The sequence below is a fragment of the Bos indicus genome, chromosome 19, assembly GCF_029378745.1.
Source record: "Bos indicus isolate NIAB-ARS_2022 breed Sahiwal x Tharparkar chromosome 19, NIAB-ARS_B.indTharparkar_mat_pri_1.0, whole genome shotgun sequence".
Classification (NCBI taxonomy): Eukaryota; Metazoa; Chordata; class Mammalia; order Artiodactyla; family Bovidae; genus Bos; species Bos indicus.
Genome location: NC_091778.1, coordinates 36407394 through 36434306, shown reverse-complemented (window position 1 = coordinate 36434306; position 26913 = coordinate 36407394). Strand labels below are relative to the sequence as shown.

The window sequence follows — 26913 nt, the reverse complement described above, 5'->3', positions numbered from 1 at the left end:
TCGTCTTCCACCAGAGGGGGCCCTGCCAGCCCAAGACTCTGCTCAGGTCCCACTGAGGGCACATGTGTGAGTGACACCTGGAGTTTCAGAGAGTCCCTCGGGAAGGTCAGATACCAGAGTGAGAAGGGGTGCTTGGGGCGACGGGGCCATTTGTTTACCGGGGGAGAGCCAAAGATTTTAGAACAGTTAGAGAAACTCTGACTTAATTCCAAGAGGCCTGGGAGAGCTGGGTGGCATATGGTCCACAGGTAACCTGGCAGTGGTCTGGACCTCGTGTCCACCACGCAGCGCCCACCACCCACCTGAGCCTGTGGGGTTGGAACGGGGTGGGGGCCAGATCTGGAAAGGGAGCCTGGCTCTGCCTGCAGACCAGACTGGGGGGAGGTGGCCAGAGGCAGACAAACAGCAGCCAGCTCAGGGCAGCTGAGCAGAAGCTGTCACTGAAACAAGCCTGGTGCAGGAGGGCAGCTCCCATGCACTGAACAACGGGGAGGCCAGTCACATGCTGACCATTTGCTGTGTTGACCAAGACAGTGGGGGTCCCGTAAACAGTGTGAAGGCCGCTGCCTCCTCCCTGAGAACCAGGTTCAGGTGACGTGAGGGTGTCTTCTGACCCTAAGATGCAGGGGCTGAGGTACGAAAGAGGCGTGGTTCTGCCTGCCCTCAGGGACCACAGATCCCAGGCTCCTTCCTTTATTTCATGTCCCTCCACCTGGAGGAAGCTGTCCTTCACCCTTCCTGGTTCCCAGACGTCCTCTTAGTTCCCGTCCCCCGCCAGCAGGCCTGGCCAGGGGTCTGCAGGGGAAGCGTGTCTCCCTCCTTCCCCACCCATGAGGCAGAAGTCCAGCACAGTCCCCATGGAGCAGCGACTGCCCCACCTGCCCACCAGGACAGGCACTAACTGTGCTTGGACTTCCGTTCCTTCCTGGCCCGGGAGGCCATGAGTCTGAAGAAGAGCCCAGGAGCCAGAGTTCGAAGGTAAACAGCCAGGGAAGGCATCGGGTCGGCCAGCACCACATCCTTCTTCTTCTTCCCCAGAGCAGCCAGGATGTCTTGGGCCACCTGCACAGGACTTCGGCCCTGGGCCGTGGTCTCATCCATCACTGAAATGGAACAGGAAACTCACTGAGTTTGGGGGCAGAAGCCTGAGCCAACTCTGGACACTTGGTCCCCCAGGGAGCTCTCCCAGGGGCTTGGCCAGCAGGTGCAGTGACTGTCCTTGCAGTCCAAGGAGGGAGGTGGACAGCTCAGAACTACGGTCCATAGCCAGGGGGTGCCCAGCAGATACTCCCTCACTCCCTGACCTGGGGCATTTCAGCCAGTTGGGGCAACCAGTGACTAAGGGTGCTGTGCCAGGGCAGTGGGCCATGCAGGGGGCCAGGTGGGTGGGAGGGCTGCAGAGCACGCTGGCCGGAGAGGAGTGAGGCAGGTGGCAGGGCCCCTGTCTTGGGTGTATCAGGGTGGCAGGCAGGAAGGAAGCCTTGGTTTGTTCTGTGGATCAGAGGTCAATGCAGGGGCACACGATGTTACTTTTTCCCTTATCACTGGCGAACTGTGCCCACAAAGCAGGAACAGCAGGCAGAGGGGAGGCCACCCGCAGCCACGGTGGTGCCCGGCTTCCTCTCCACCATCAACACAGAACAGTAGGTTTCTGGTGGCTGCTCGTTTTTAAATGCCACAGAGGGAATTTTTTAAAAAGATGCTTGGGACTTCCCTGGTGGTGCAGTGGTTAAGACTGTGTTTCCAGTGCTGGAGGCATGGGTGCAATCCCTGTCAGGGAACTAGATGCCACAAGTCATGGGGTGTGGCCGCCATCCTGGGAATAAATGCCTATGAACCTACCCAGCCCCGTGCTTCTGTACGGCTTCTGCTGCCTTGCTGAATGAGGGGGCTGCTGTCCTGGGCATAGGTGGTCTTGGTTCAGGCTTGGCCAGAAGGCCCCTTCTGAACACCCAGCATACTCCCAGGAGCATGTCCCAGGAGGCAGGCCCCGAGCAAGCGCAGGAAGGCAGCTCATTTGGGTCCACCAGCTGGGGAGGCAAAAGCCAGCTGGTCCTGGTTGGCCCCACCTGCTGGCTGGGCCTTGCCGATCGGGCCACTAGTGACTGCAGGTCAGCTCTGTGCTGTCTTTGGCCTCTGCCTACCCCTGAAGTCTTGTCCCCCCAACACTGCAGGGGAACCTCACGGGAAGAGACCCGGCCTGGTCACTTTAGCACTAACAGTGGGCTAGCAGGAGTCCTGTCAGCATCTCAGCAGAGGGCTCCCCCCAGCCCTCTTGTGGGCCTGTTCCCACAACTTCCTCCAGCCTGCAGGGTTCAGGGTAGAGATGGTTGGTGCTCAGGTCAGTCATCAGTATATATGACCGACCTCACAACGTCAGGTGGTTTAAACTGATACTCTGAATGAAAACTGCAAGATCATCAGGGAGCTTTCACAGAGGAACGCACGCTGGGGCCTCACCTCCATACTTGGACCCGTCGGCTGTGACTGCATTAAGGGAGAGATTGGTGTGGATGTAGCCAGGACTGATGACCGTCACCTCGATGTCATGCTGCTCCACCTCAGCCCGCAGACAGTCGAAGAAGGCCTGGGTTGCGTGCTTGGAGGCCGCGTCTGCAAAGGTTGGTGACCAGGGAGAGTAGGATGATGCTGGTCAGGACCCTGAACAGGGGGGCATCAGGTCTCCCACTCCGGTTCAGGGAATACCCTGTGCGTCTTATGTACATGCACTCACTCACACAGAACACGACACAGCACGTACGGTCAAAGGTTCCTGGGCATTCTTGCTCCTGCAAGTTCTAAGTGTGAATTTAATCTATAAAGTTAAAAAAGTCTACTGTGTAAAACATTCAGATAGTTCAGAAGAAACTAAGAAAGTGAAAGTCCTCCTCACACCTCCCAGCGCAGTTCCTCAGAGGGGCCAGGCCACTGGTGTCTCATGTCGGCCAGGTCCCTGCACAGATGAGGACATGGCCACAGGTTGCTCCTATGGTCCGTGTTACTCATGCTCAGGGTTCTCTCTGTGTGGAAGGCTAGCTGGGTGCCTGCCGTGTGACTCAGGGTCATAGCCACAGAACAGGCTCAGCGTTGTTTCAACTTTCATCACTGAAAATGTCCAGGGATGCTCCCTGGCTGCATGGCAGCATGTGTGCAAACCCATGCCAGGCCTCACGTCTGTCTGTCAGTTCCCACGGGGCAGTCTCTAGTGTGGAAGAGTCCCCAGAGCTCCATGTGCTAGAGCTCCACGTGCTCACCTCCTGGATCCTCCCACCTGGCCTCACAACAGCCCGAGGGGACAAAGCCCCGCCCACACCCCACTTCACGACTGGGGAGCCCACTGCCTGTGGGTTGGCCAGTGTGCCTAGGAGGCACCACCTTGTCCAGCCTGGGGGTTATGAAACTTCCAGACCAAGTGTGACCTATGCAGTCACAGCTAAGAGGAGGATAAAATTCAGAAAGACCAAATCCAATGATGTCTAGAAGCAACTCAGTACAAAGAGCACTGTGCACCGCCCCCCGCCCCCGAATGCCTGGTGTGGCCCCTGCTGTCAGCTGTGACGCCCACACGTTTCCTGAGGAAGCCACCCACCAGGCCAGGACAAGTATGGACACGGCATCCCTGGGCGTGTCAGGGCGTCCTGAGTGTGGCCGCAGGGGTGAGGGAGCTGGTGTGGACTCATGAGCCCCGCAGCTGACCTTGGACACACGCACCAGAAGGAGCGCTGGGCTGCATCCAGTTCTGACGGGCTCCCCATCCAGCTGAGGGTGCCATGTGGCTGTCCTCGCCAGGCTTTGCCCCTCCCCTCCACATGCCCTCTCCCCTCCATGCCCCCTCTCCTCCACATACCCCTCCTTGGAGCTGCCTCAGGCATCTGCGGGTGGGGGGCTCGGTTACAACAGAGTGTTTCCTTGCAGACGGTGAACCAAGGAACGCACTTACCAGGACGGTTTAGAGGTAATTGTGACGTTACTTATAACATTAAACAAAAGTAGAATCTGCCTGCTGGTGCCCTGTGATGGTGCAGTCCCACCATCCTGGCACAGCTGTGCACACTGGCAGGTGAGTCTAAACTGAGGTCGAGCTGGCAGCATTCCCACTTTCTGGAACTAATCTTACTGAAACCCTCACAGTGAGTGTCCAGAGAGAAAAACACTGGAGGACGTGGCACACAGCACATCCCTGCTGCTGGCCACTGAGGAAGGCAGTTCCCTCAGGCATCAAGTCAACCCCTGAGTTACGTGACGCCCATCCATTCAGCAAGTAGGGAGCCGAGTGGAAAGACTGTCAAGCAGGATGATGGAAGCACAGAGCTGCACATAAGGGCCCCAGCGCTGCACGTCTCATCACATGCAGGAGAACTCTGGAGGCGTGTGCAGTAACCGGATGGAGGGGCAGCACCTGTGGGCTGATGGTGGTGGTGGCGCTGGGAGGGGCCTGGTACGCGGTCACACGTGGCGTGAGGACCGTGGCTGGGACTGAGCCCAGGCTTCTGCTCAGGCACATGCCTCTCAGGTCCCCACACGCTCTGTGCTGAGCGCCCCTCTCATGTCTGAATTCTGGACCGGGAGCCTGCTGTCTTCACAACAAGAGTAAACAATGGGCGTGTGGGCAGGAGGAGTCTGGGCAGAAGCGCCTGACCGGGGGGAGGGAGCACTCACACGCGGATCGGAAAGGCAGGCTGATCTTGCCCTGGATGCTGCTGATCGCAACCACGTGGCCCTGGCGCCTTCTGATCATGGCAGGCAGGAGCGCTGTGGGGAGAGGGCAGAGGTCACCGTCGTTCACGTGGAGAGCCCGGGGAGGGCCACGTCTGAGAGTGCTCGGCCCCCTGTGCCCTGCTGTGAGAACCGTGGCAGGACATCACTGCCTCTGCTGTGCTCTGCCTGCACCGGGTAGGTCACCAAACCCAGTGGGACATGGAGGCAACAACACAGCGCAGGCCCAGGCCCAGAAAAGCCAACCCCGAGTCGCAAGGGCAGCACTGACCCCAGGGTGGAGTGGATAAGACAACAGGTCCACAGGAAATGAAAACCATGCCAACCTGCCCGGCACTTCTCCCTTCTGACCCAAGGGCTTACCCTTTGTCAGAGCTACTGGGCCAAAGTAGTTTGTCTCCATTACTCTCTTGTCCACGTCTGGGCTGGTGTCCACAATGGCGCCTCGGTAGCTGATCCCGGCATTATTGATGAGCACGTCCACGTGGCCAAAGCACTGCAGGATCTCGGAGGCAGCCCCTGCTATGGCCCCAGGGTCTGTGAGGTCAAAGGTCACCGTGCAAGGCTTGTGTGTCTGCACCTGGTCAAGTGCGACAGAAGCCAAATGTACCTTCAGAGTGATGGTCTGGCCTGGCTCCTCATCGTGGGGGCAGCCTAGCGTGAAGGACAGGCTGCAGCACTTCCCTGAAGAACGTGGCCTGCCCGTCATGCTCACACCTGACCTGGGCAGCACTGTGGGCAGGGGTCACAGACAGGTGAGCAGGGCCCCCTCCGCCCTGGGCCAGCAGGATGCTGTACACTGTCCCATGTTACAGAGCTGCTATGCCTCTCAGGCCAAGTCAGTTTATTCACAAAACATTTTTATGCACTCCTATGTGTCCAAAAAAGCAAAATGGCTGTCTGAGGAGGCCTTACAAATAGCTGTGAAAAGAAGTGAAAAGCAAAGGAGAAAAGGAAAGATATAAGCATCTGAATGCAGAGTTCCAAAGAATAGCAAGAAGAGATAAGAAAGCCTTCCTCAGAGATCAATGCAAAGAAATAGAGGAAAACAACAGAATGGGAAAGACTAGAGATCTCTTCAAGAAAATTAGAGATACCAAGGGAACATTCCATGCAAAGATGGGCTCGATAAAGGACAGAAATGCTATGGACCTAACAGAAGCAGAAAATATAAGAGGTGGCAAGAATACACAGAAGAACTATACAAAAAAGAGCTTCACGACCCAGATAATCACGATGGTATGACCACTCACCTAGAGCCAGACATCCTGGAATGTGAAGTCAAGTGGGCCTTAGAAAGCATCACTACGAACAAAGCTAGTGGAGGTGATGGAATTCCAGTGGAGCTATTTCAAATCCTGAAAGATGATGCTGTGAAAGTGCTGCACTCAATATGCCAGCAAATTTGGAAAACTCAGCAGTGGCCACAGGACTGGAAAAGGTCAGTTTTCATTCCAGTCCCAAAGAAAGGTAATGCCAAAGAATGCTCAAACTACTGCACAATTGCACTCATCTCACACGCTAGTAAAGTAATGCTCAAAATTCTCCAAGCCAGGCTTCAGCAATATGTGAACCATGAACTTCCTGATGTTCAAGCTGGTTTTAGAAAAGGCAGAGGAACCAGAGATCAAATTGCCAACATCCGCTGGATCATAGAAAAAGCAAGAGAGTCCCCAAAAAACATCTATTTCTGCTTTGTTGACTATGCCAAAGCTTTTGACTATGTGGATCACAATAAACTGTGGAAAATTCTGAAAGAGATGGGAATACCAGACTACCTGACCTGCCTCTTGAGAAACCTATATGCAGGTCAGGAAGCAACAGAACTGGACATGGAACAACAGACTGGTTCCAAATAGGAAAAGGAGTACATCAAGGCTGTATATTGTCACCCTGCTTATTTAACTTATATGCAGAGTACACCATGAGAAACGCTGGGCTGGAAGAAGCACAAGCTGGAATCAAGATTGCATTGCTGGGAAAAATATCAATAACCTCAGATATGCAGATGACACCACCCTTATGGCAGAAAGTGAAGAAGAACTAAAGAGCCTCTTGATGAAAGTGAAAGAAGAGAGTGAAAAAGTTGGCTTAAAGCTCAACATTCAGAAAACTAAGATCATGGCATCTGGTTCCATCACTTCATGGCAGATAGATGGGGAAACAGTGGAAACAGTCTCAGACTTTATTTTTTTGGGCTCCAAAATCACTGCAGATGGTGATTGCAGCCATGAAATTAAAAGACACTTACTCCTTGGAAGGAAAGTTATGACCAACCTAGACAGCATATTGAAAAGCAGAGATATTACTTTGCCAACAAAGGTCCGTCTAGTGAAGGCTATCGTTTTTCCAGTGGTCATGTATGGATGTGAGAGTTGGACTGTGAAGAAAGCTGAGCGCTGAAGAATTGATGCTTTTGAACTGTGGTGTTGGAGAAGACTCTTGAGAGTCCCTTGGACTGCAAGGAGATCCAGCCAGTCCATTCTGAAGGAGATCAGTCCTGGGTGTTCATTGGAAGGACTGATGCTGAAGCTGAAACTCCAATACTTTGGGCACCTCATGCAAAGAGTTGACTCATTGGAAAAGACCCTGATGCTGGGAGGGATTGAAGGGGACGACAGAAGATGAGATGGCTGGATGGCATCACCGACTCGATGGACATGAGTTTGAGTGAACTCTGGGAGTTGGTGATGGACAAGGAGGCCTGGCGTGCTTCGATTCATGGGGTCGCAAAGAGTTGGCCACGACTGAGCAACTGAACTGAACTGATGTGCCCGATGCTGGAGACGGTAAAAGCAAGGCGGACACGTTTCTGTCCAAGAGCATATGGTCTCATGGGGAAGACTGACACACTATGGCTGTAAAGAACATCGCAAGAAGAAAACGACTGGTGGACATTCTGACTCATGATGCCCTGAGCCTAAGCAGATGAGGGAGGGGTGTGGAGTCAGAGAGGTCGTGCAGGAGTTGCCCTCTGCCTGGACAGCTCAATGGCAGTGACTCAGCTCTGAGGTCAAACTCTCTGAACACTTGCAGCTTCCAGGGGGTCTGCTCAGCCACCAAAGTATAGAAAATGTTGCCTGATTTCAACCATAAGCTCCGTGGTGACCACGTTCCTGTGATGAGAAGCTGTGAGAAAGGCAACCCACATTTCTCGTGCAGCATCAGAAGCCAAGGAAGACCCTGTCTCCCAAACACTGGGGCTGTGTTCCAATGGTGGATGCTGTTCTGATGGCCGACCTGTGTCATCTTGTCCTGGCTGCAGGATATAAGATAAATACAAAACACCCAACTGTGTTTCTACATACCAACAATGAATAATCTGAACAGGATATTAGGCGAGCAAGACCATTTATAATAGCAGCTAAGAGAATTAAATCCTTAGGAATAAATCTAAAGAGGTGAAAGATTTGTACATGGAAGGCGGTAAGACACATGATAAAAATGAAAATTTAAACACATGGAAAGACATCCCATGTTCATGGATTGGAAGACTTAACACTGTTAAGGTGACAATACTATCCAAAGTGATCTGGACTCCACACAATTCCTATCAAAATCTCAATGCCATTTTTGTCAGAAAAAAAAAAAAACAATCCTAAAATCCATATAGAAGTGCAGTGGCTATTCAGGAATAGCAGAACAATTTTGGAGACAAGAGCAAAGTTGGAAGATTCACACTTTCAGTCTTTGAAACTTACTACTGAACTATGCGGATTAAAACAGCATGGTACTGACATAAGGACAGGCATATAGATCAGTGGGACAGAATAAAGTGTCCAGAAATAAACCCTCAGATTTAGATTTTTGCCAAGGTTGCCAAGGCCATTCAAGAGGGAAAGGGACTCTGGGCAAACTAGATATCCACATGCAAAAGAATGAAGCTGGAATCTTATCTATCACCATGTACAAACATGGCCTCAAGGGCTTCTCTGGTGGTCCAAGGGTTAAGAACCCGCCTGTCAATGCAGGAGACAGGAGACTCAGTTTTGATTCCTAAGTCAGGAAGATCCCGTGAAGGAAATAGCAACCCACTCCAGTATTCTTGCCTGGAAAATTCCATCGATAGAGGAACCTGGCAGGCTACAGTCCATGGCATCACAGTCAGACATGGCTGAGCACATACACTCAGTATCTAGAATATACATAGAACTCCTCCACAACAAACAACCTGATTAAAAATCAGGAAAAGGACTTGAATTGACATTTCCCCAATTGAGATATATAAATAAGCACATGAAAAGATGCTCAGCACCACCTGTAGTTAGGGAAATGCAAGTCCAAACCACAGTGAGATTCCACTTAGATCTCCTAGGACAGTACAATTAAGAAACAGAAAACAACATGTGCTGGCCCAGATGTGAAGTCAGAGCCCTTGCGCAGTGCTGCTGGGACTGTAACTTGGTGCAGCTGCAGTGGAAAACAGTCTGCAGTTCCTCAAAAGGTCAAACTAAACCTCCACAAACCCTGCCATTCCACTCTTGGGGTGTCCAAAACAGCTGAAAGCAGGGACTGGAGCAGACACATGTCCACCTGTGTCCACGTCGGCATCATTCACAATAGCCCACAGGTGGAGATGCCTTGCAGTACGTCAAGAAAATGGACAGACCAAGTGAGGAACATCTGTACACACAATGGAATACCAGTCCATCAGAAAGAGGAAAGAAGTTCGGACACATCTGTAACGTAGATGAACCCTGAAGACATTACGCTTAGAGAAAGGGCTACTCGTAGAAAGACAAATAGTTTAATTTTATGAGGCATCTAGAACAGGCAAATTCACAGAAAGACATTTCCAGGGACTGGAAAGCAGAGGAAAAAGTGGATTGTTTAAGTGGGAACACAATTTTTGTTGGGGACAGACAGGTGATCATTACAAACATGGTGAATGCACTTACTATCACTGAACTATAAGCTTGTAAGAGGTTAAAATGATAAATATGTGTATTCCCCCACAAATAAAACGTTAAAAGTCATTGCCAACCTCCCACCACCAAAAAGAGATGAATAGGGACCGGGGTTGACGGGGAGAACTCGCAGAGAGACCTCTCTAAGCGCTGTGAAGACCCGCAGAGGACGGGCTGTGCCTCTTCCCCAGGCAAGTCCCCCAGGCTCACTCACCTCCGGAGCCCGGGAAGCAGCAAGTTCTTGGCTGAGCTCCTCCAGGGCCTCAGCATTCCGGCCACAGAGCACCAGCCTAGCACCAGCAGCATGGAAAACTCTGGCACATTCTAGGGGACAAGAAAGCAGCCTGTTGTCTGGGGAGACTCAGGCCTTCAGCCCCGTCAGCTCAGCTCAGCTCCCAGCTCCCCAGCCTCAAACCGCAGGCCTTTTCTTCCCCAGGCATCGGTACTAGCCCCGCCATGGAGGGGTGTGGGGCTGGGAGTCAGGGCCCTCGCAGAGCCGTGTTCAGGGCTGTGACACATCCATGGGCAGGAGGGAGGCTCAAGCCGGGGGACAGACTGTTGGGTACCAGGCTCAGGATTTTCCAACATAGTCTTCAGCTCTGACCCCCACTGTAAGCAGGATCCCCACTGTCACTGCAAAGAAGCTCTGTGAGGCAAGGGACGCGCCCAACAGTCAGCAGCGCCAGAACACCTCCCCCGCACCCCTGCACCGAGGCCTGTGGTTGCTGTCACCTCAGTACAACAGGCACACATCTGCCAGGGGCACTTCTGTGGACACATAGGACTCTGGTGAGAGGGGGTGGGGAGACCCCCCCACCAGACCTGAAGCCTGTAGGGCTGTTCCTCCTGAGATTGCCCAGGCCCAAGGGCTCGTAGACACACATGCCCTCTGCACACTACATTGCTCAGTTGTGTCCAACTCTCTGCGACCCCACGAACTGTAGCCTGCCAGGCTCCTCTGTCCATGAGATTCTCCAGGTAAGAATACCACAGTGGGTTGCCATTTCCTCTCCACACAGTGAGGACAAAGTGCGGAGGCTGGCAGCCTTGCAAGGAGGTTAAAGAACAGCAGGGGGACAATAAAGGGGACATCATTTTAAAATGATCAGGGGCAGGGGGGTGAGACCAGGCTCCTCTGAGTCACTAGAGCATCCAGGTGACAACTAAGACCGTGGCAGGGCAGAGTCCAAAACTGCCTGGACACCTGTCTTCGTCAGCCTTCTTTGGAGGCAAAACAAAAAGCGGGCTTGTCAGGAGGGTTCCAGGCAGCTCAGGAATTCAGAGAAGGAGCTGAACGGCCCAGAGGCGGGTACAGGAGGCTGCACAGGGTCCCAGGCAGCAGGAGCCCAGCTCTCTGAATGCTGGCAGGTCCCTTCCCCACTTCATCCCCCAGCCTCTCCACAGAGGGGATGGGGCTGCAGACAACTCTGGGTTCCCACAGACACCACTCCCCAGCCACGCAAGGGGACCTCTGACCTGTTCCCTCCAAGCTCTGGTGTCAGAATTCGAAGGAAGGGCCATGTTAGGGGGCAGAATCACCAGGACTGGGCCAGTCAGGGTCACCTGGGAACCCCAAGACCACAATGGGAAGGGCGGCGGGAGCAAGGAGTGATTCCCCAAACACGGCTGAGTGGTGACTGCCGCGAAGCTCAAAGCCCCTAGGTCAAGAGGACGGACGTGAGCGAGACTTCCTGTGATGGACTGAGTCTCCTTGAGAGGCCTCCTCACCTCCACTTCCCTCTTGTGAGGACTGAGCGCGTCACAGCAGCCTCAGGCAGACAGAAAGTGCCAGCCAGGGCTAAGTGTGTTTCTAAGCTGCCTTTTTAGACTGCTCAAGGGACATCCCTGGTGGTCCATTGATTAGGACTCCCCACTTCTACTGCAGGGGGCGACTGTTCAATCCCTGGGTGGGGAATTAAGATCCCCCATGCCATGCTGCAGAGCCAAAAAATAAATTTAAAAACTGGATGTTGGCAAAAATGGAAACGTGGGGTTTAAAGGGCCACAGCCTTTCCTCACTGAAGGCCTGGCCTCACTCAGGTGCCCACAAGCAGGTCTGTGCAGCCCCCACCGCCCCAGCTGACCATGCAGCCACCCTAGGTATCAGACTGAGTCCCGGGCCCAGCGGTCAAGTGGAGTCTTGGTGCTATGGGCTCAGAGGAGGGGCACGGATCCAGGGATGGAGGAGGCTCTGGGGTCCAGGCGACATCCTTCCCCGGCCAAAGTGAGGGCATAATGCCAGCGTCCCTCAGGAAAGGAGGGAGGAGGTTCCGGGTGACAATGCCCTCTTTCCAGACACAGCTCCTCGTGCAGTCTCACTTGCTCCCCTGATCCAGGTGGAGCTTTCTGGAAGGAGGTTCAGGCCGTGTGGTGTCATCTTCCCTGAACCCCATCCTGACCAAGGGCTCAAACCCAGACTGAGTCGAGCCCCTGCTCTGGCCCTGGGTGGGCTGCTTGGGTCACAGCCCAGCTGAGTCTCCTTGGGTGGGGTGGAGTAGGAGTTGGGGGTGTTCTCACAGAGACCCTCAGCGTTCCTGAGGCCAGTTTCCTACCATTCCCAAAGCCCTGCTGGCTTCCTCATCCCGTTTCATCCTGACCTGACCGCCATAGTGGACATTCTGTGAGCTGCCACCAAGACGTAAGGTGGGGGACACGGGTCCACACGGCTCTGGAGACTGTCATCCACTTTGCAGTGAAACAAAGGGAGGAAATTAGAGCTTGTACAGGAGTGACGGGGATGCAAACAACAGACTGGGGAGAAAAGCTGATACAGTGAGGCAGAAGGGTGGAGGGAGCACACTTATCTCGGCTGCTGGCCAGTCCCCAGACCTCTAGCCCTGCTGGCTTATAGCCCCCCAGCTGCTCACAGCTGCAGAACCAGGATGTGTCCCTTCACCCAGCATCCTGTGATCCACAGGACAAGCCGGGAGACACAGCAGGAGGAACACAGAGGGCCGTCTGAATACCTGGCATGTCTGCCAGGCCTCCAGGTGGCCGACGGCATAGCCACAAGGGTGGGTGAGGTCTCCTCCCCACAACCCATGGGCAGTGGCCAAGGGGTGTCTACTGAGGCCAGAGGGGAAGAGACACACGGCTTCCTGGCCCTCTGATGGGACCCAGGAAACAGCAGGAAGAGCAGTCACACAAGGACACACAGGCCCCAGTGCTGCAGGAGGAAACGGGGTGAAGAGAGGACGGCCTCTCTCCTGCGCATGCACATGCTGGCCCCGCAGCCCACCTCTCCCGCACAGCCAACCCTCAGGCGCTCTTCAAGGACGTTAAAAAACGCTTCTCTCTGTTGCGAAGCAGAGGCCGCTAAGAATCTATATTTAGAGCTGAGTAAGGTCAGAGGCTTGGCTGTGGCTTGGGGCCGGGAGATCTGATGACAGACCTCAGGTTACCCCCAAGACCTCACCTCAACACCATGCTGGCGCACGCTCCCCGAAGCCTGCTGGCACCCTGGCCACCAGCAGTCCAGTCCTCATCTGCTCCCCCATGTTCCTGCAGCCCCCGCACAGCCCTGCTACTCTGGACCTGTCCTGCCCACCTCGCCGCCTCCCCAGGGAGAGGAGACGCGGGCTTCCATTTGGCTTCCGGTTTCTGCCTACAGATCCCAGGAGGAGTCACGCCTTCTCTGAGCGTATGGAGGACTCCGAAAATGAGCCCGAGCCAGCACACACCTGGGTGCCGTGCCTGCCGGCTGCGGGGAACACATGGGGTACACACGGGCAGAAGTCCCTCCTCTCTGTAGGACCCGGGCTCCCTGAGGGGAGGACCCTGCCTCCCATCATCTGTCCCAGCACGTGGCAGGAGACACAAAGGTGCCGGGTGTACCCCACCGCAGGGCGCCTCTCGGCCTTGTTCCACGGAACTGAGCGCCAGCGTGGGGAATATGTAGGGTGGCATGGCACACGTGCGGATTCCAACACACCTACACTGGTACACTGTGCTGAGGGCAGTCTGGGACCCAGAAGCTCCATGTGGACCTAGAACCAGACTAGAACCAAGCTTAGCTGGAGACCGGCTGAGGAACAGCTGATGCCTCATTGATGCTGTCCTGATCTGCCCGGATACAGCTGGAGGCCCCGTGAAGAGCAGCGAGGAGAAGGTGACCCCAGAGCCTTAAACCAGGGATGTGGATGAATCCAGTAAAGACCCTCAGAGAAGCAAAAACATTATTCAATTCAACGGACATGAGTTTGAGCAAATTGGAAGACGGTGAAGGACAGGGAGGCCTGGCGTGCTACAGTCCATCTCTGGGGACCTCTTTGGGGTTGCAAAGAGTTGGACACAATGGAGCGACTGAACAACAACTGGGAAGCTGGGTGCCACCACATACAGACACCCGTCTCCATGCTGACCGGCACTGAGGCCGCCCCAGACACGTGTGTGGCCTTCTCCCTGGCTGCCACCTCCAGCCCTGATGCTCCCACGGCCTTTTCCTCCTGGACCAGGGACAGGGAGGCCCTTGCTGCCCAGTCACCAACTGACCTCATATGTCTGCACCCACGTCCCCAGCCCCTCCCCAACAGCCCTGCACCATGACCCACCTCGGCCCAGGCCTGATGTGGCGCCAGTGATGACCACCACGGCGTTCCGGACGTAGGCCCTCATGCGCAGCCACTGAAGCAGCTTGAAGAGGCTAAAGAGGCCCACACAGCCCAGGAGCAGGGGCAGAATGGCTGTGGAGGTGATGAAGTCCATGACCCGCGCCCTCAGCAGACTCTTTCTGGAAGAACAAAGCACATAAATTAGTGACGAGCTGGGGGGACGCCAGGGACTTGGCCACCCTCTGCCCCTGAGTCTGACACAGACCCCAGGTCCCACGTCAGGGTCTCAGTTCTGAGCCCGGCAGGGTCTCCCCAGGCCCCGCACCCTGTGTGGACCGTTCAGTGTGGTAGAACCAGTTTCCTCTCTGTAGGGACACAAGCTGGCATCACAGACTGAGCTGGGTGGCTGAGGACCCGCTCCTGGAGTGCGTCAGCACCCACCTGAGTCTCCCTCAGAAACCTGTTTCGGGGAAATTGATACCACCCAATATTATTTCCCATTCCTGGTATTTGTGAAATGAGAAAAGTTTTTCTGTAAAAAAGGAAAAAGGAAGCCATACAATCCTTACACTCCTCTCAGAAGAGACATCCCCTGGATGGTGTCCTCAGTGGCCATGGGCCTCAGGATGCCCCAAGGGACTCATAGCATGGTGAGCACCCTCTGAGATGCGGGCGCAGACTCAGGCCTGGAGCAGAGGCCCTGCACACTGTGGCCTGTGCCCGCCCAGTGTCACTGGTGAGCCACGTCCCCCCAAAAATTGGGAGGCCCTGGCAGTGGGCACACAGCTGTGCACGGTCCACACTTCAGAAATGTCCACTCCTTCCAGGACTCACCACCCCCACTCCCCACACCCCCATGCCCAGAGGGGAGACACGGGGCTAAAGGCATGTTGAGGGGAGCAGTACCTTGCGTGCCGCCCAGAGAAGGTGGCCCCAGGCCCTCCAGGACCATGAGATTAGGGGCTCGGGGAAGAAGGGCTGCAAATCAGAAGGGACTTCAATCATTCATCAGACTGAATGACTTCAGTGTCCTTGCCCAATCCCAAGCCTTCAGTTCAGTTCAGGCACTCAGTCGTGTCCGATTCTTTGCAACCCCAAGGACTGCAACATACCAGGCTTCCCTGTCCATCACAAACTCCTGGAGCTTGCTCAAACTCATGTCCATCAAGTCAGTGATACCATCCAACTATCTCATCCTCTGTTGTCCCCTTCTCCTCCTGCCTTCAATCTTTCCCAGCATCAGGGTCTTTTCCAATGAGTCAGTTCTTCACATCAGGTGACCAAAGTATTGGAGTTTCAGCTTCAGCATCAGTCCTTCCAAAGAATATTCAGGACTGATTTCCTTTAGGATTGACTGGGTTGATCTCCTTGCAGTCCAAGGGACTCTCAAGAGTTTTCTCCAATGCCACAGTTGAAAAGCATCAGTTCTTCAGCACTCAGCCCCACATATATAAGGATGTGCTTCCCCCCTTCCCATGACACACCCACTCTGGTGCCTCCAAGGCGGGAACACATGGAGCCCTCACGGGCCACCTGTGTGCCTGCGCTGTGCTGACCCTGACGTCCAGGTTTGCGAGGGCCATCCCGATCTAAGCTACAGGCTCTGTTCCAATCGGAACTGTCAACAAAGCTATTTCAGTATTCAGATTAACTTTTCACCTGCCTTTCCCATACACCTAAATTCTTAATCAGCATAAAAAATTAACATCCATGGACAAACATCTGCAAAAATGACTCTTTCCTATCAACCTCCACTTAATCTACTTAATCTACTTCTGAAACACCCCAGCTACTGTCTGCTAAGTGGGCACATTCCCGTCTTACCTGACACTGTGCCAAGCCCACACATGGATGTCCTGGCAATCCAAATGGCTTCCAAAGCACCTAGCTCTTTACCTGGGTATGACTGGCACCAATGCCTGCCCTCAACTGAACGTTCAGGTGGGGCTGAGCCCCAGAAGCAAGGTGAGGACCTAAAGGCCCTTAGTTTGGCACCTGGGAAGTTCTCAGAGAGGCTCAGTGCAGGCAGGAGCACCTCCGGCACCCATGGATCTGTGGGTGCTGCCTGGGGGCCTTCACAGGGCCCAGCCCCGAAGACTGTGGGTACACTTCAACCCAGCAGGACGGCTGTGTGGGAAGAGCTTTATCCCCATGGCAACCCAAGATCCTCATACCAGGTAGGTCCCAAGAAGGAGCACGCTGCTTGGCTCAAATGACCCAGGCCCAGCCACTGCCCAGGAAGCCCAGGAGGTGGGGACACTGCTTATGGAAGGACAACAGGCTCAGCTTTCCAGAGACCACAGCCCTGTGGAGTCTGCCCATGTCAGGCTTTACTGAAGGCTAAAAGTAAGGCACCAAGCACCAACACGCAGCCCTGTTGCCTCCCAAATTCAGAGTTTCCGAGACCATCTGGAGAACACGAACACATGGCAGTGGCAGCACAGGGGCTCAAAGACGAGCCCTCGCCCTGCTGGCACAACCGGCTTCGGCCTCTTACCAGCCTGAGTGGGGGCCACTCCGCTGGGGTCTTGGCACCTGAGTTTGTAAAGCGAGGTCTGTAAAACAGGTTTGTTGCGGAGGATGAATTAACACATAGAAGTATGAGTACGGTCCCTGGCCAAGGGTAAGAGCTCAGTGAACACGGCTGGCACCAGCAGCAGCATCGTCACCCATCACTAACTGAAAGCCCAGGAATCGGTTTCACAGCAATCAGATCTCCAAGGTTGTCTGAAGGGGTCTCTGGTTTATGAAATAAAGGAAACTCATCAAATACTGCTATAATTTAATGTTTATGACTCATAAACCTCCTGGTTTAATTAAAGTAACAAACAGGAAGAAAGAGACAGAATCCCATATCCCAGACTTCGCTAGTGGCACAGTGGATAGGAATCTGCCTGCCAATACAGGGACACAGGTTCAATCCCTGGTCCAGGAAGATTCCACATGCCATGGAGCAACTAAGTCCATGCACCACAACTGCTGAGCCTCTGCTCTAGAGCCCGGGAGCTGCACCTATGGAGCCCACGTGCCCTAACTACTGAAACCCAAGCTCCACACCTAGAGCCTGTGCTCCACAAGAGAGAAGCCACTGCAATGAGAAGCTCACATACCGCAACTAGACCGCAGCCCCAGCTCACCGCAACTAGACAAAAGCCTGCACCACGATGAAGACCCAGCACAGCCAAAAATTTAGAAATAAATAATACTAAATATTAACATACAGAAATTGGTTGCATCACTTTATATTAACAATGAAATACCAGAAATGAACAAGCAATCCCTTTAAAAATAGCATGAAACAAATAAAATACTCAGGAATAAACCTGACCAAGGAGGTAGAAGACATATGCTGAGAACCATAAAACATTAATAAAGGAAATAGAAGGTAATTCATAGAAATGGAAAGATATCCTATGTTCTTCAATTGGAAGAATATTGTTAAAATGGCCATGCTACCCAAACTAATATACAGACTTAATGGGAGAGATCTGACAGAATGTGGTCCACTGGAGAAGGGAATGGCAAACCACTTCAGTATTCTTGCCTTGAGAACCCCATGAACAGTATGGAAAGGTAAAATGATAGGATACTGAAAGAGGAACTCCCCAGGTCAGTAGGTGCCCAATATGCTACTGGAGATCAGTGGAGAAATAACTCCAGAAAGAATGAAGGGATGGAGCCAAAGCAAAAACAATACCCAGCTGTGGATGTGACTGGTGATAGAAGCAAGGTCTGATGCTGTAAAGAGCAATATTGCATAGGAACCTGGAATGTCAGGTTCATGAATCAAGGCAAATTGGAAGTGGTCAAACAAGAGATGGCAAGAGTGAATGTTGACATTCTAGGAATCAGCGAACTGAAATGGACTGGAATGGGTGAATTTAACTCAGATGACCATTATATCTACTACTGCGGGCAGGAGTCCCTCAGAAGAAATGGAGTAGCCATCATGGTCAACAAAAGAGTGCGAAATGCAGTACTTCGATGTAATCTCAAAAACGACAAAATGATCTCTGTTCGTTTCCAAGGCAAACCATTCAATATCAGAGTAATCCGCTGAAGAAGCTGAAGTTGAACGGTTCTACGAAGACCTACAAGACCTTTTAGAACTAACACCCAAAAAAGATGTTCTTTTCATTATAGGGGACTGAAATGCAAAAGTAGGAAGTCAAGAAACACCTGGAGTAACAGGCAAATTTGGCCTTGGAATACAGAATGAAGCAGGGCAAAGACTAATAGAGTTTTGCCAAGAAAATGCACTGATCATAACAAACACCCTCTTCCAACAACACAAGAGAAGACTCTACACATGGACATCACCAGATGGTCAACACTGAAATCAGATTGATTATATTCTTTGCAGCCAAAGATGGAGAAGCTCTACACAGTCAGCAAAAACAAGACCAGGAGCTGACTGTGGCTGAGATCATGAACTCCTTATTGCCAAATTCAGACTTAAATTGAAGAAAGTAGGAAAAACCACTAGACCATTCAGGTATGACCTAAATCAAATCCCTTATGATTATACAGTGGAAGTGAGAAATAGATTTAAGGGCCTAGATCTGATAGATAGACTGCCTGATGAACTATGGAATGAGGTTCGTGACATTGTACAGGAGACAGGGATCAAGACCATCCCCATGGAAAAGAAATGCAAAAAAGCAAAATGGCTGTCTGGGGAGGCCTTACAAATAGCTGTGAAAAGAAGAGAAGCAAAAAGCAAAGGAGCAAAGGAAAGATATAAGCATTTGAATGCAGAGTTCCAAAGAATAGCAAGAAGAGATAAGAAAGCCTTCCTCAGCGATCAATGCAAAGAAATAGAGGAAAACAACAGAATGGGAAAGACTAGAGATCTCTTCAAGAAAATTAGAGATACCAAGGGAACATTCCATGCAAAGATGGGCTCGATAAAGGACAGAAATGTTATGGACCTAACAGAAGCAAAAGATATTAAGAAGAGATGGCAAGAATACACAGAAGAACTGTACAAAAAAGATTTTCACGACCCAGATAATCACGATGGTGTGATCACTGACCTAGAGCCAGACATCCTGGAATGTGAAGTCAAGTGGGCCTTAGAAAGCATCACTACGAACAAAGCTAGTGGCGGTGATGGAATTCCAGTGGAGCTATTTCAAGTCCTGAAAGATGATGCTGTGAAAGTCCTGCACTCAATATGCCAGCACATTTGGAAAACTCAGCAGTGGCCACAGGACTGGAAAAGGTCAGTTTTCATTCCAATCCCAAAGAAAGGCAATGCCAAAGAATGCTCAAACTACTACGCAATTGCACTCATCTCACACGCTAGTAAAGTAATGCTCACAATTCTCCAAGCCAGGCTTCAGCAATATGTGAACCATGAACTTCCAGATGTTCAAGCTGGTTTTAGAAAAGGCAGAGGAATCAGAGATCAAATTGCCAACATCCGCTGGATCATGGAAAAAGCAAGAGAGTTCCAGAAAAACATCTATTTCTGCTATATTGACTATGCCAAAGCCTTTGACTGTGTGGATCACAATAAACTGTGGAAAATTCTTAAAGAGATGGGAATACCAGACCACCTGACCTGCCTCTTGAGAAACCTATATGCAGGTCAGGAAGCAACAGTTAGAACTGGACATGGAACAACAGACTGGTTCCAAATAGGAAAAGGAGTTCGTCAAGGCTGTATATTGTCACCCTGCTTATTTAACTTATATGCAGAGTACATCATGAGAAACTCTGGACTGGAAGAAGCACAAGCTGGAGTCAAGATTGCCAGGAGAAATATCAATAACCTCAGATATGAAGATGACACCACCCTTATGGCAGAAAGTGAAGAGGAACTAAAAAGCCTCTTGATGAAAGTGAAAGTGGAGAGTGAAAAAGTTGGCTTAAAGCTCAACATTCAGAAAACAAAGATCATGGCATCTGGTCCCATCACTTCATGGGAAATAGATGGGGAAACAGTGGAAACAGGGTCAGACTTTATTTTGGGGGGCTCAAAAATCACTGCAGATGGTGACTGCAGCCATGAAATTAAAAGACGCTTACTCTTTGGAAGAAAAGTTATGACCAACCTAGACAGCATATTCAAAAGCAGAGACATTACTTTGACAACAAAGGTCCGTCTAGTCAAGGCTATGGTTTTCCTGTGGTCATGTATGGATGTGAGAGTTGGACTGTGAATAAAGCTAAGCACTGAAGAATTGATGCTTTTGAACTGTGGTGTTGGAGAAGACTCTTGAGAGTCCCTTGGACTGCAAGGAGATCCAACCAATCCATTCTGAAGGAGATCAGCCCTGGGATTTCTTTGGAAGGAATGATGCTAAAGCTGAAACTCCAGTACTTTGGCCACCTCATGCGAAGAGTTGACTCATTGGAAAAGACTGTGATGCTGGGAGGGACTGGGGGCAGGAGGAGAAGGGGACAACAGAGGATGAGATGGCTGGATGGCATCACTGACTCCATGGACATGAGTCTGAGTGAACTCCGGGAGTTGGTGATGGATAGGGAGGCCTGGCGTGCTGCGATTCATGGGGTCGCAAAGAGTTGGACAGGACTGAGCAACTAAAATGAACTGAATGTGACTCCTATCAATTTACCTATGACATTTTTCACAGAACTATAACAAATAATCCTAAATCTTATATGGAACCATTAAAGACCCAGAATTGCCAAAGCAATCCTGAAGAAAAAGAACACAGCAGGATGCATAAGATAATACTTCCAGCCTTCAGATAATACTACAAAGCTACAGTCATCGAAACAGCATGGTATTGGCACAGAAACAGACACATGGATCACAGGAAAAGAACACAGAGCCCAGAAATAAATTCAAAGACCTACAGACCCTTTTCGAGTAAGCAGCCTGAGGTGACCCCTAAAAATGGTGCACTATTCACTCGACCCAGAAAACCCCACAAAATCATCCAAATCAAGAGGTTCAAATCTTCGTGTTCACTTTAAGAACATTCGTGAAAACTGCCCAGGCCGTAAAGGGTATGCATATCCGAAAAGCCACCAAGTATCTGAAGGATGTCACTTTTAAGACGCAACGTGTGCCTTTCCGTCGCTACAACGGTGGAGCTGCTGGGTGTGCACAGGCCAAACAGCGGGGCTGGACGCAGGGTCGGGGGCCCAAAAAGAGTGCTGAATTGTTACTGCACATGCGCAGAAATGCAAAGAGTCACGCTGAACTTAAGGGCTTAGATGTAGATTCTCTGGTCATTGAGCACATCCAGGTGAACAAAGCCCCCAAGACGCGGCGCAGGACTTACAGAGCTCACGGTCGGATCAACCCCTACGTGAGCTCTCCCTGCCACATTGAGATGATCCTTCCTGAAAAAGAACAGATTGTTTCTAACCCAGAAGAGGAGGTTGCACAGAAGAAAAAGCTATCCCAGAAGAAACTGAAGAAACAAAAACATATGGCTCGGGAATTAATGCCGCAAAAAATCAATGCAAATAAAAGTTAAAAAAAAAAAAACAACAGACCTATGGACAATTAATCTTCAACACAGGAGGCAAGATCATACAATATGGGGGAAAAAAGTATGTTCAGCAAGTGGTGCTGGAAAACCTGAACAGCTGCATGTAAATCAATGAAGTTAGAACACATCCCTCACACCATACACAAAAATAAACTCAAAATGACTTACAGATGTGTCTGACTCTTTGTGACCCCATGGACTGTCCATGGAATTCTCCAGGCCAGAATACTGGAGTGGGTAGCTTTTCCTTTCTCCAGGGGATCTTCCCAGCCCAGGGACTGTACCAGGTCTCCTGCATTGCAGGTGGATTCTTTACCAGCTGAGCTACAGGGAAGCCCAAGAATACGGATTGGGTAGCCTATCCCTTCTCCAGCAGATCTTCCTTACCCAGGAATAGAACTGGAGTCTCCTGCATTGCAGGTGGGTTCTTTACCAATTGAGCTTACAGGGAAGCCCAAATATAAGACAGGACACCATAAAACACCTTGAAGAAAACACAGGCAAAACATTCTCTGACATAAATGGTACCAATGTTTTCTTAGGTTAGTGTCCCAAAGAAATAAAAATAAAAGCAAAAATAAACAAATGGGACCTAATCAAACTTACAAGCTTTTGCACAGCAAAGGAAACCACAAACAAAATGAAAAGACTAAAAAAAAAAAGTGAAAAGACTGGGAGAAAATATTTGCAAATGATGTGACCAACAAGGCTTAATTTCCAAAATATATAAACAGCTCACAGAAGTAAATAATAAAACAAACAAACAACCCAATCGAAAAATGGGGAGAAGACCTAAATAGACATTTCTCCAAAGAAGACGTTCAAGGGTAGCAGGCCCATGGAAAGACGGTCATCACCATTAATCATGAGAGAAATGCCAATGAAAACCACAGTGAGGGGCCAACTCTCTCCAGTCAGACGACTAACAGTAAATGTTGGAGAGGGTCTGGCCAATAGGGAGCCCTCTTATACTGTTGGTGGGAATGTAAGTTAGTACAGCCTGTATGGAAAACGGTATGGAGGTTCCTCAAAAAACTAAAACTAGATGTGCCATGTGATCCAGCAATCCCAGTCCTGGGCATACACCCAGACAAAACTATAATTTGGAAAGATACGTGCATCGTTAGGTTCAGAGCAGCACTGTTTAGAAGACCTGGAAATAGCCTCGATGTCCATCAACAGATGAATGGATACAGAAGATGTGGTGTATATACATACACACACAAACACACACGCAATGGAATACTATTCAGCCACATAAAGAATGAAATAATGCCATTTGCAACAGCATGGATGGACTTAGAGATTATCATACTGAGTGAAGTAAGAAAGAGAAAGACAAACGCCATATGATATCACTCACGTAGAATCTAAAACACGACACAAGCGAACACATCCATAAAACAGAAACGACTCAGACATAAAGAACAGACTCTTGGTTGCCAACGGGGAGAGAGGGTGGAGGAGGGGAGGGTTGGGAGTTTGGAAAGAGCAGATGCAAACTACTATATATAGAATGAATGAGCAACAAGGTCCTACTTGTATGGCACAGGAAACTATGTTCAATATCCTATGATAAACTATGATGGAAAAGCATATGAAGAAATATATATACAACTGAGTCACTCTGTTGTACAGCAGAAGTTAACACAACACCAAATCAAAGTTTAAAAACAAAAAAAGAAAATGTGGCTGCCACGACAGTCACGGAGGCTAACAGAGCAAGGAGAGAGCAGACGGGGACTGTAGTGTCCCGTCCACCCCCTTCTCAGCCAGGGAGGAGCAGGATGAAGATAAACCCACCCAGCAAAGCACACCACTGACACAAACGCAGCTCCATGCACCTGCTCAAGCCCAAGGCAGCACCTCGGACATAAAAAGAAGAGGAGCCACACACCGTCTCGGACACATCTGGTGTTCCTGGAGCACCTGACACATCGCCCGCCAGCCCAGGTCTTCCGGCCCCGGGGACCTCTCTGCCCGAGGCAAATACGGCACCAGGATAAGGGGGTCCATTCTCGGCCCGCTTTCTGTAAGGAGAGTGCACCTGCATTCAGTCTGGCAAGGTCTCAAAATCAGAACGTAAAGTAAACTAGAAACCAGCACCCACTCCGCCCAGCAGCTCAGGACGATGGTGGGAAAAGGGACACCCCAGAGCAAGCCACTTATTTTAGAGTCAGGTTCAATTTCAGCATCATTTCCCTGAACAGGTGAGGCTGCAAACACTGACAATCACACCTCTTTCTGGGAGTTTCTCAAATTCTTAAAGATCTCCCAACTTTAATTCTGCTCTGCCGTGCACATGGCCACACGAATGGGCCCCTGGGTCTCCCAGACTCTCAGAGGCAGCTGTGCCGACTCCTTTCTGTCTCACTCCCACTGGTGCGGGCAGCCAAGAGAGTGAGACACAGAAGTAACTCAGCCCCACAGCCTTGGTGCGGTGTCTGGGCCTTTTCTGAGCAAAAGGGCAGAAAAGAACTGAGTCTCAGCTGGCCATATGTACTGATCAGGAAAGAAATCTCCTATATAAACCAAAGGGTGTGTATTGGCGGGGAGGGGGGCAGTTTAACGTGGCACATGTGTTTATATGTTTTGCATTTTATATCCAAATGCTTAACTGCTAGTTGTAGATATAAATGGAATACAAGACTGGAGGTTAAAAAAAAAAGGTAGGAGTGGGGAAAAAAATCTTGCTCACGATTCCCAGCGTTTGGAGATGAGCTTATAGCACGAGGTGCAGTCAGACAGGATGGGAAGCACGTGGAGAGATGGAGGCGGGGAGGCACCAGCCAGGTGTCCCCTGGACTGGAAGCAATGGAAGCACGACCACACACTGGGAGCCACGCCCACGCTCTCCAGGACAAGGCAGGAGCCCAGGATCGGCCGGTGTTTTCAGGCCCAAGTCAAGCGTATGAAGGTGGAAGAGCCCCTACGGGTGGCAGGAAGGTCGTGGGTGTGCACTGCTCTCCTGCTCTCTATGAGGCTCTTCAGACAGGCCTTCAGAACCTCAGTCTGGAGCTCCGAGGAATCAACTTGAAGTAGGCTTGTCACCGCTTATGCCATCTGTTCCATTTTCTATCCTTCAGTCAAAATCCTACACTGCATTTCACAGATGGAATCTGCTCCTAAGATCCCTTTCTTCTCTCAAACAATCACAAAACTAAAATAAACTGAAACTTCAATAAAAACAGGTTGTTAGAATCCACTCAAAAACCACACACAGAAATTAAACCGTTAACAGCCACATCTGAAAATCAAAGGCAGGGATCTGAGAACCCTCCAAAGTCAAAGATAATGATGAGTTCGGGTCTGTCAGGGTCAGTCATGAAATAATGTGCCATGTTAAGTACAAGAAAATGGGGCGAAAGGGTAGAGAGGGGTTCCAACCGGGCGGCAGGACACGGAGGCCACACGGCAAGGAGGGGCCTGGCAGCGACAGGAGTCAGGCTCCTGTTCCCACAGCCCACATTTAGTTCCACACAGCTGTTCTGCTAAAGGTGACCTAAGCTACAGGTCATGCTTGTGACCCATATCTGAAAATACATATCTAATTTCAGAAAGTAAGAACAGAGTGAAGCCACTCTTTTGTGGTCCTAAGCGTACGAGAAGCAGCAGCGAAGGCCATCTTCGACAGGAAAGACAAGACAGAACCTACCTCAGGCGGCAGACGCTTCACCAGTGGCAGCCCCGACACCGAATCTTCTCTGGTCTTTTGACCCGAAGCTGAGTGACTCAGACCGGAGGCCAGAGGAAACCTTCAGGTCAGCAGGCCCTCCCCGGAATGCTGGAACGAGCCACGGACGGGTGGCCTGTGGGGTGTATTTTAAGATGACAGCCTTAGGGCCCCCAGTTTAAAGGAGTGCAGGCCAGCATTAGTGAAGACAGAACCAAGAGGAAGGCCTGAGTGTATTTCAGACCAGCTCCGGGGCGTTCCGTCCTGGAAAAGCAACCATGCTGAAGCGGGCACTGCTCTGCAGTAAGACGCTGAGCACCGACTGCCCACAGCCTGGCAGGGAAGGTGGCAAGAGGGATGCCAGACACAGCTCCAGACCCTGCAGGGGGGAACGGCCGACACAAGCACAGGATGCTGGAGGCTAACTGTTCATTACGGGCCAAAGTCTGCCTTCGGTTTTTAAAAACCACACTGAACGAAACTGCCCAGACACCATGTCACTAAAAACAATTTTGGTTTCCAATGTGCTTTATAAAATGAATTTAGTATTACTAGAAGATGCCCACGTGACCTTGCCCTCTTCCTAGAACACACACCAGACCTGTACCATCACCCCAAAAGAAACCACAGGAGGCAGTCATTGCAGTGGTAAAGCAGAAAAAGTACCAAGCTGGCGCTGGGGAGGGGAGTTCAAGGTCACCTGTTGTGTCCCTGACACGCGAGCAGATTTACTCTCTGCAACTAACTTGTGCTAACTTACAAAATGGGGCTGACTATTCCAATGAGAAACAACGTGGGCAGCACTCTGTAAACGCTAATGTCCTGCTGACTCATAAAGTGACTGAAAAAAAGCACTTCCAGGGAGGATTTCGGACAGGAACTTCACACAGGCAGCCATCTTGAAGGGCGTTCAGCAAAAAGACTAAGCTCTCTATTTTCCATCCACATGTCACATGCAGAGCCTCTCAGCTCAGCTCCAGGATGGCTCTGGCCCACCCATTCATCAATGGCATATCGGCTGCCATTTGCACCAGGAGCTGGGCGGACCAGGGCTGTAGGGCGATGGACCCGTGAGACACAGGTTCTGACCTCATGGAGCTCACAGCCCAGACAGACAGACTGACGATAAAAAAAGAAACAAAAGTTAAATGACTAGACTTGTGATAAGGTAGCCTGTCTAGTGGACAAGCCTCACCTGAAGCTTTGATTCAAAGTCAAAACCACCCAAACAGGCATGCTGGCCACACAGCACACAGCCCACCCCAGGGCAGCTGCCAGCTGCAACTCCCGAGTTTTAGGAGAGAACACTTTCTAACTCATTCCATGAGACCAGCAAGAAAAAACACTGTAAGAAAACTACAGACCAATATCCCTTTTGAACAGTGACACAAAAATTCTCAACAAAAAAACCCTAACAAACTGAATTTAGCAGTATAGTAAAAGGATTATACATCCCAACCACGTGGGGTTTGTTCCTGGGATGCAAGATTGGCTCAACATATGAAGGTAAATACACCACATCAACTGAAGGAAAGAAAAACATATGATTGTCTCAGTTGATGCAGAAAAAGCATCTGATTAAGAAATAAGCATCT

At 50.9% G+C, this 26913-nt stretch overlaps 1 protein-coding gene across 1 annotated transcript; it reads right to left on the bottom strand.

Annotated features, from left to right (window-relative positions):
* Positions 1–651: 651 nt before the first annotated feature.
* Positions 652–25441, bottom strand: DHRS7B (dehydrogenase/reductase 7B). The gene is made up of 8 exons (XM_019981142.2): positions 25301–25441; positions 23543–23675; positions 14174–14352; positions 9838–9947; positions 5080–5296; positions 4660–4752; positions 2461–2613; positions 652–1103 (listed from the first exon to the last, which is right to left on the bottom strand). The coding sequence occupies exons 2-8, from the start codon at positions 23659–23661 to the stop codon at positions 898–900; spliced, it is 1077 nt and encodes a 358-aa protein (XP_019836701.2). The 5' UTR covers positions 23662–23675; positions 25301–25441; the 3' UTR covers positions 652–897.
* Between the last annotated feature and the right edge of the window lie 1472 nt (positions 25442–26913).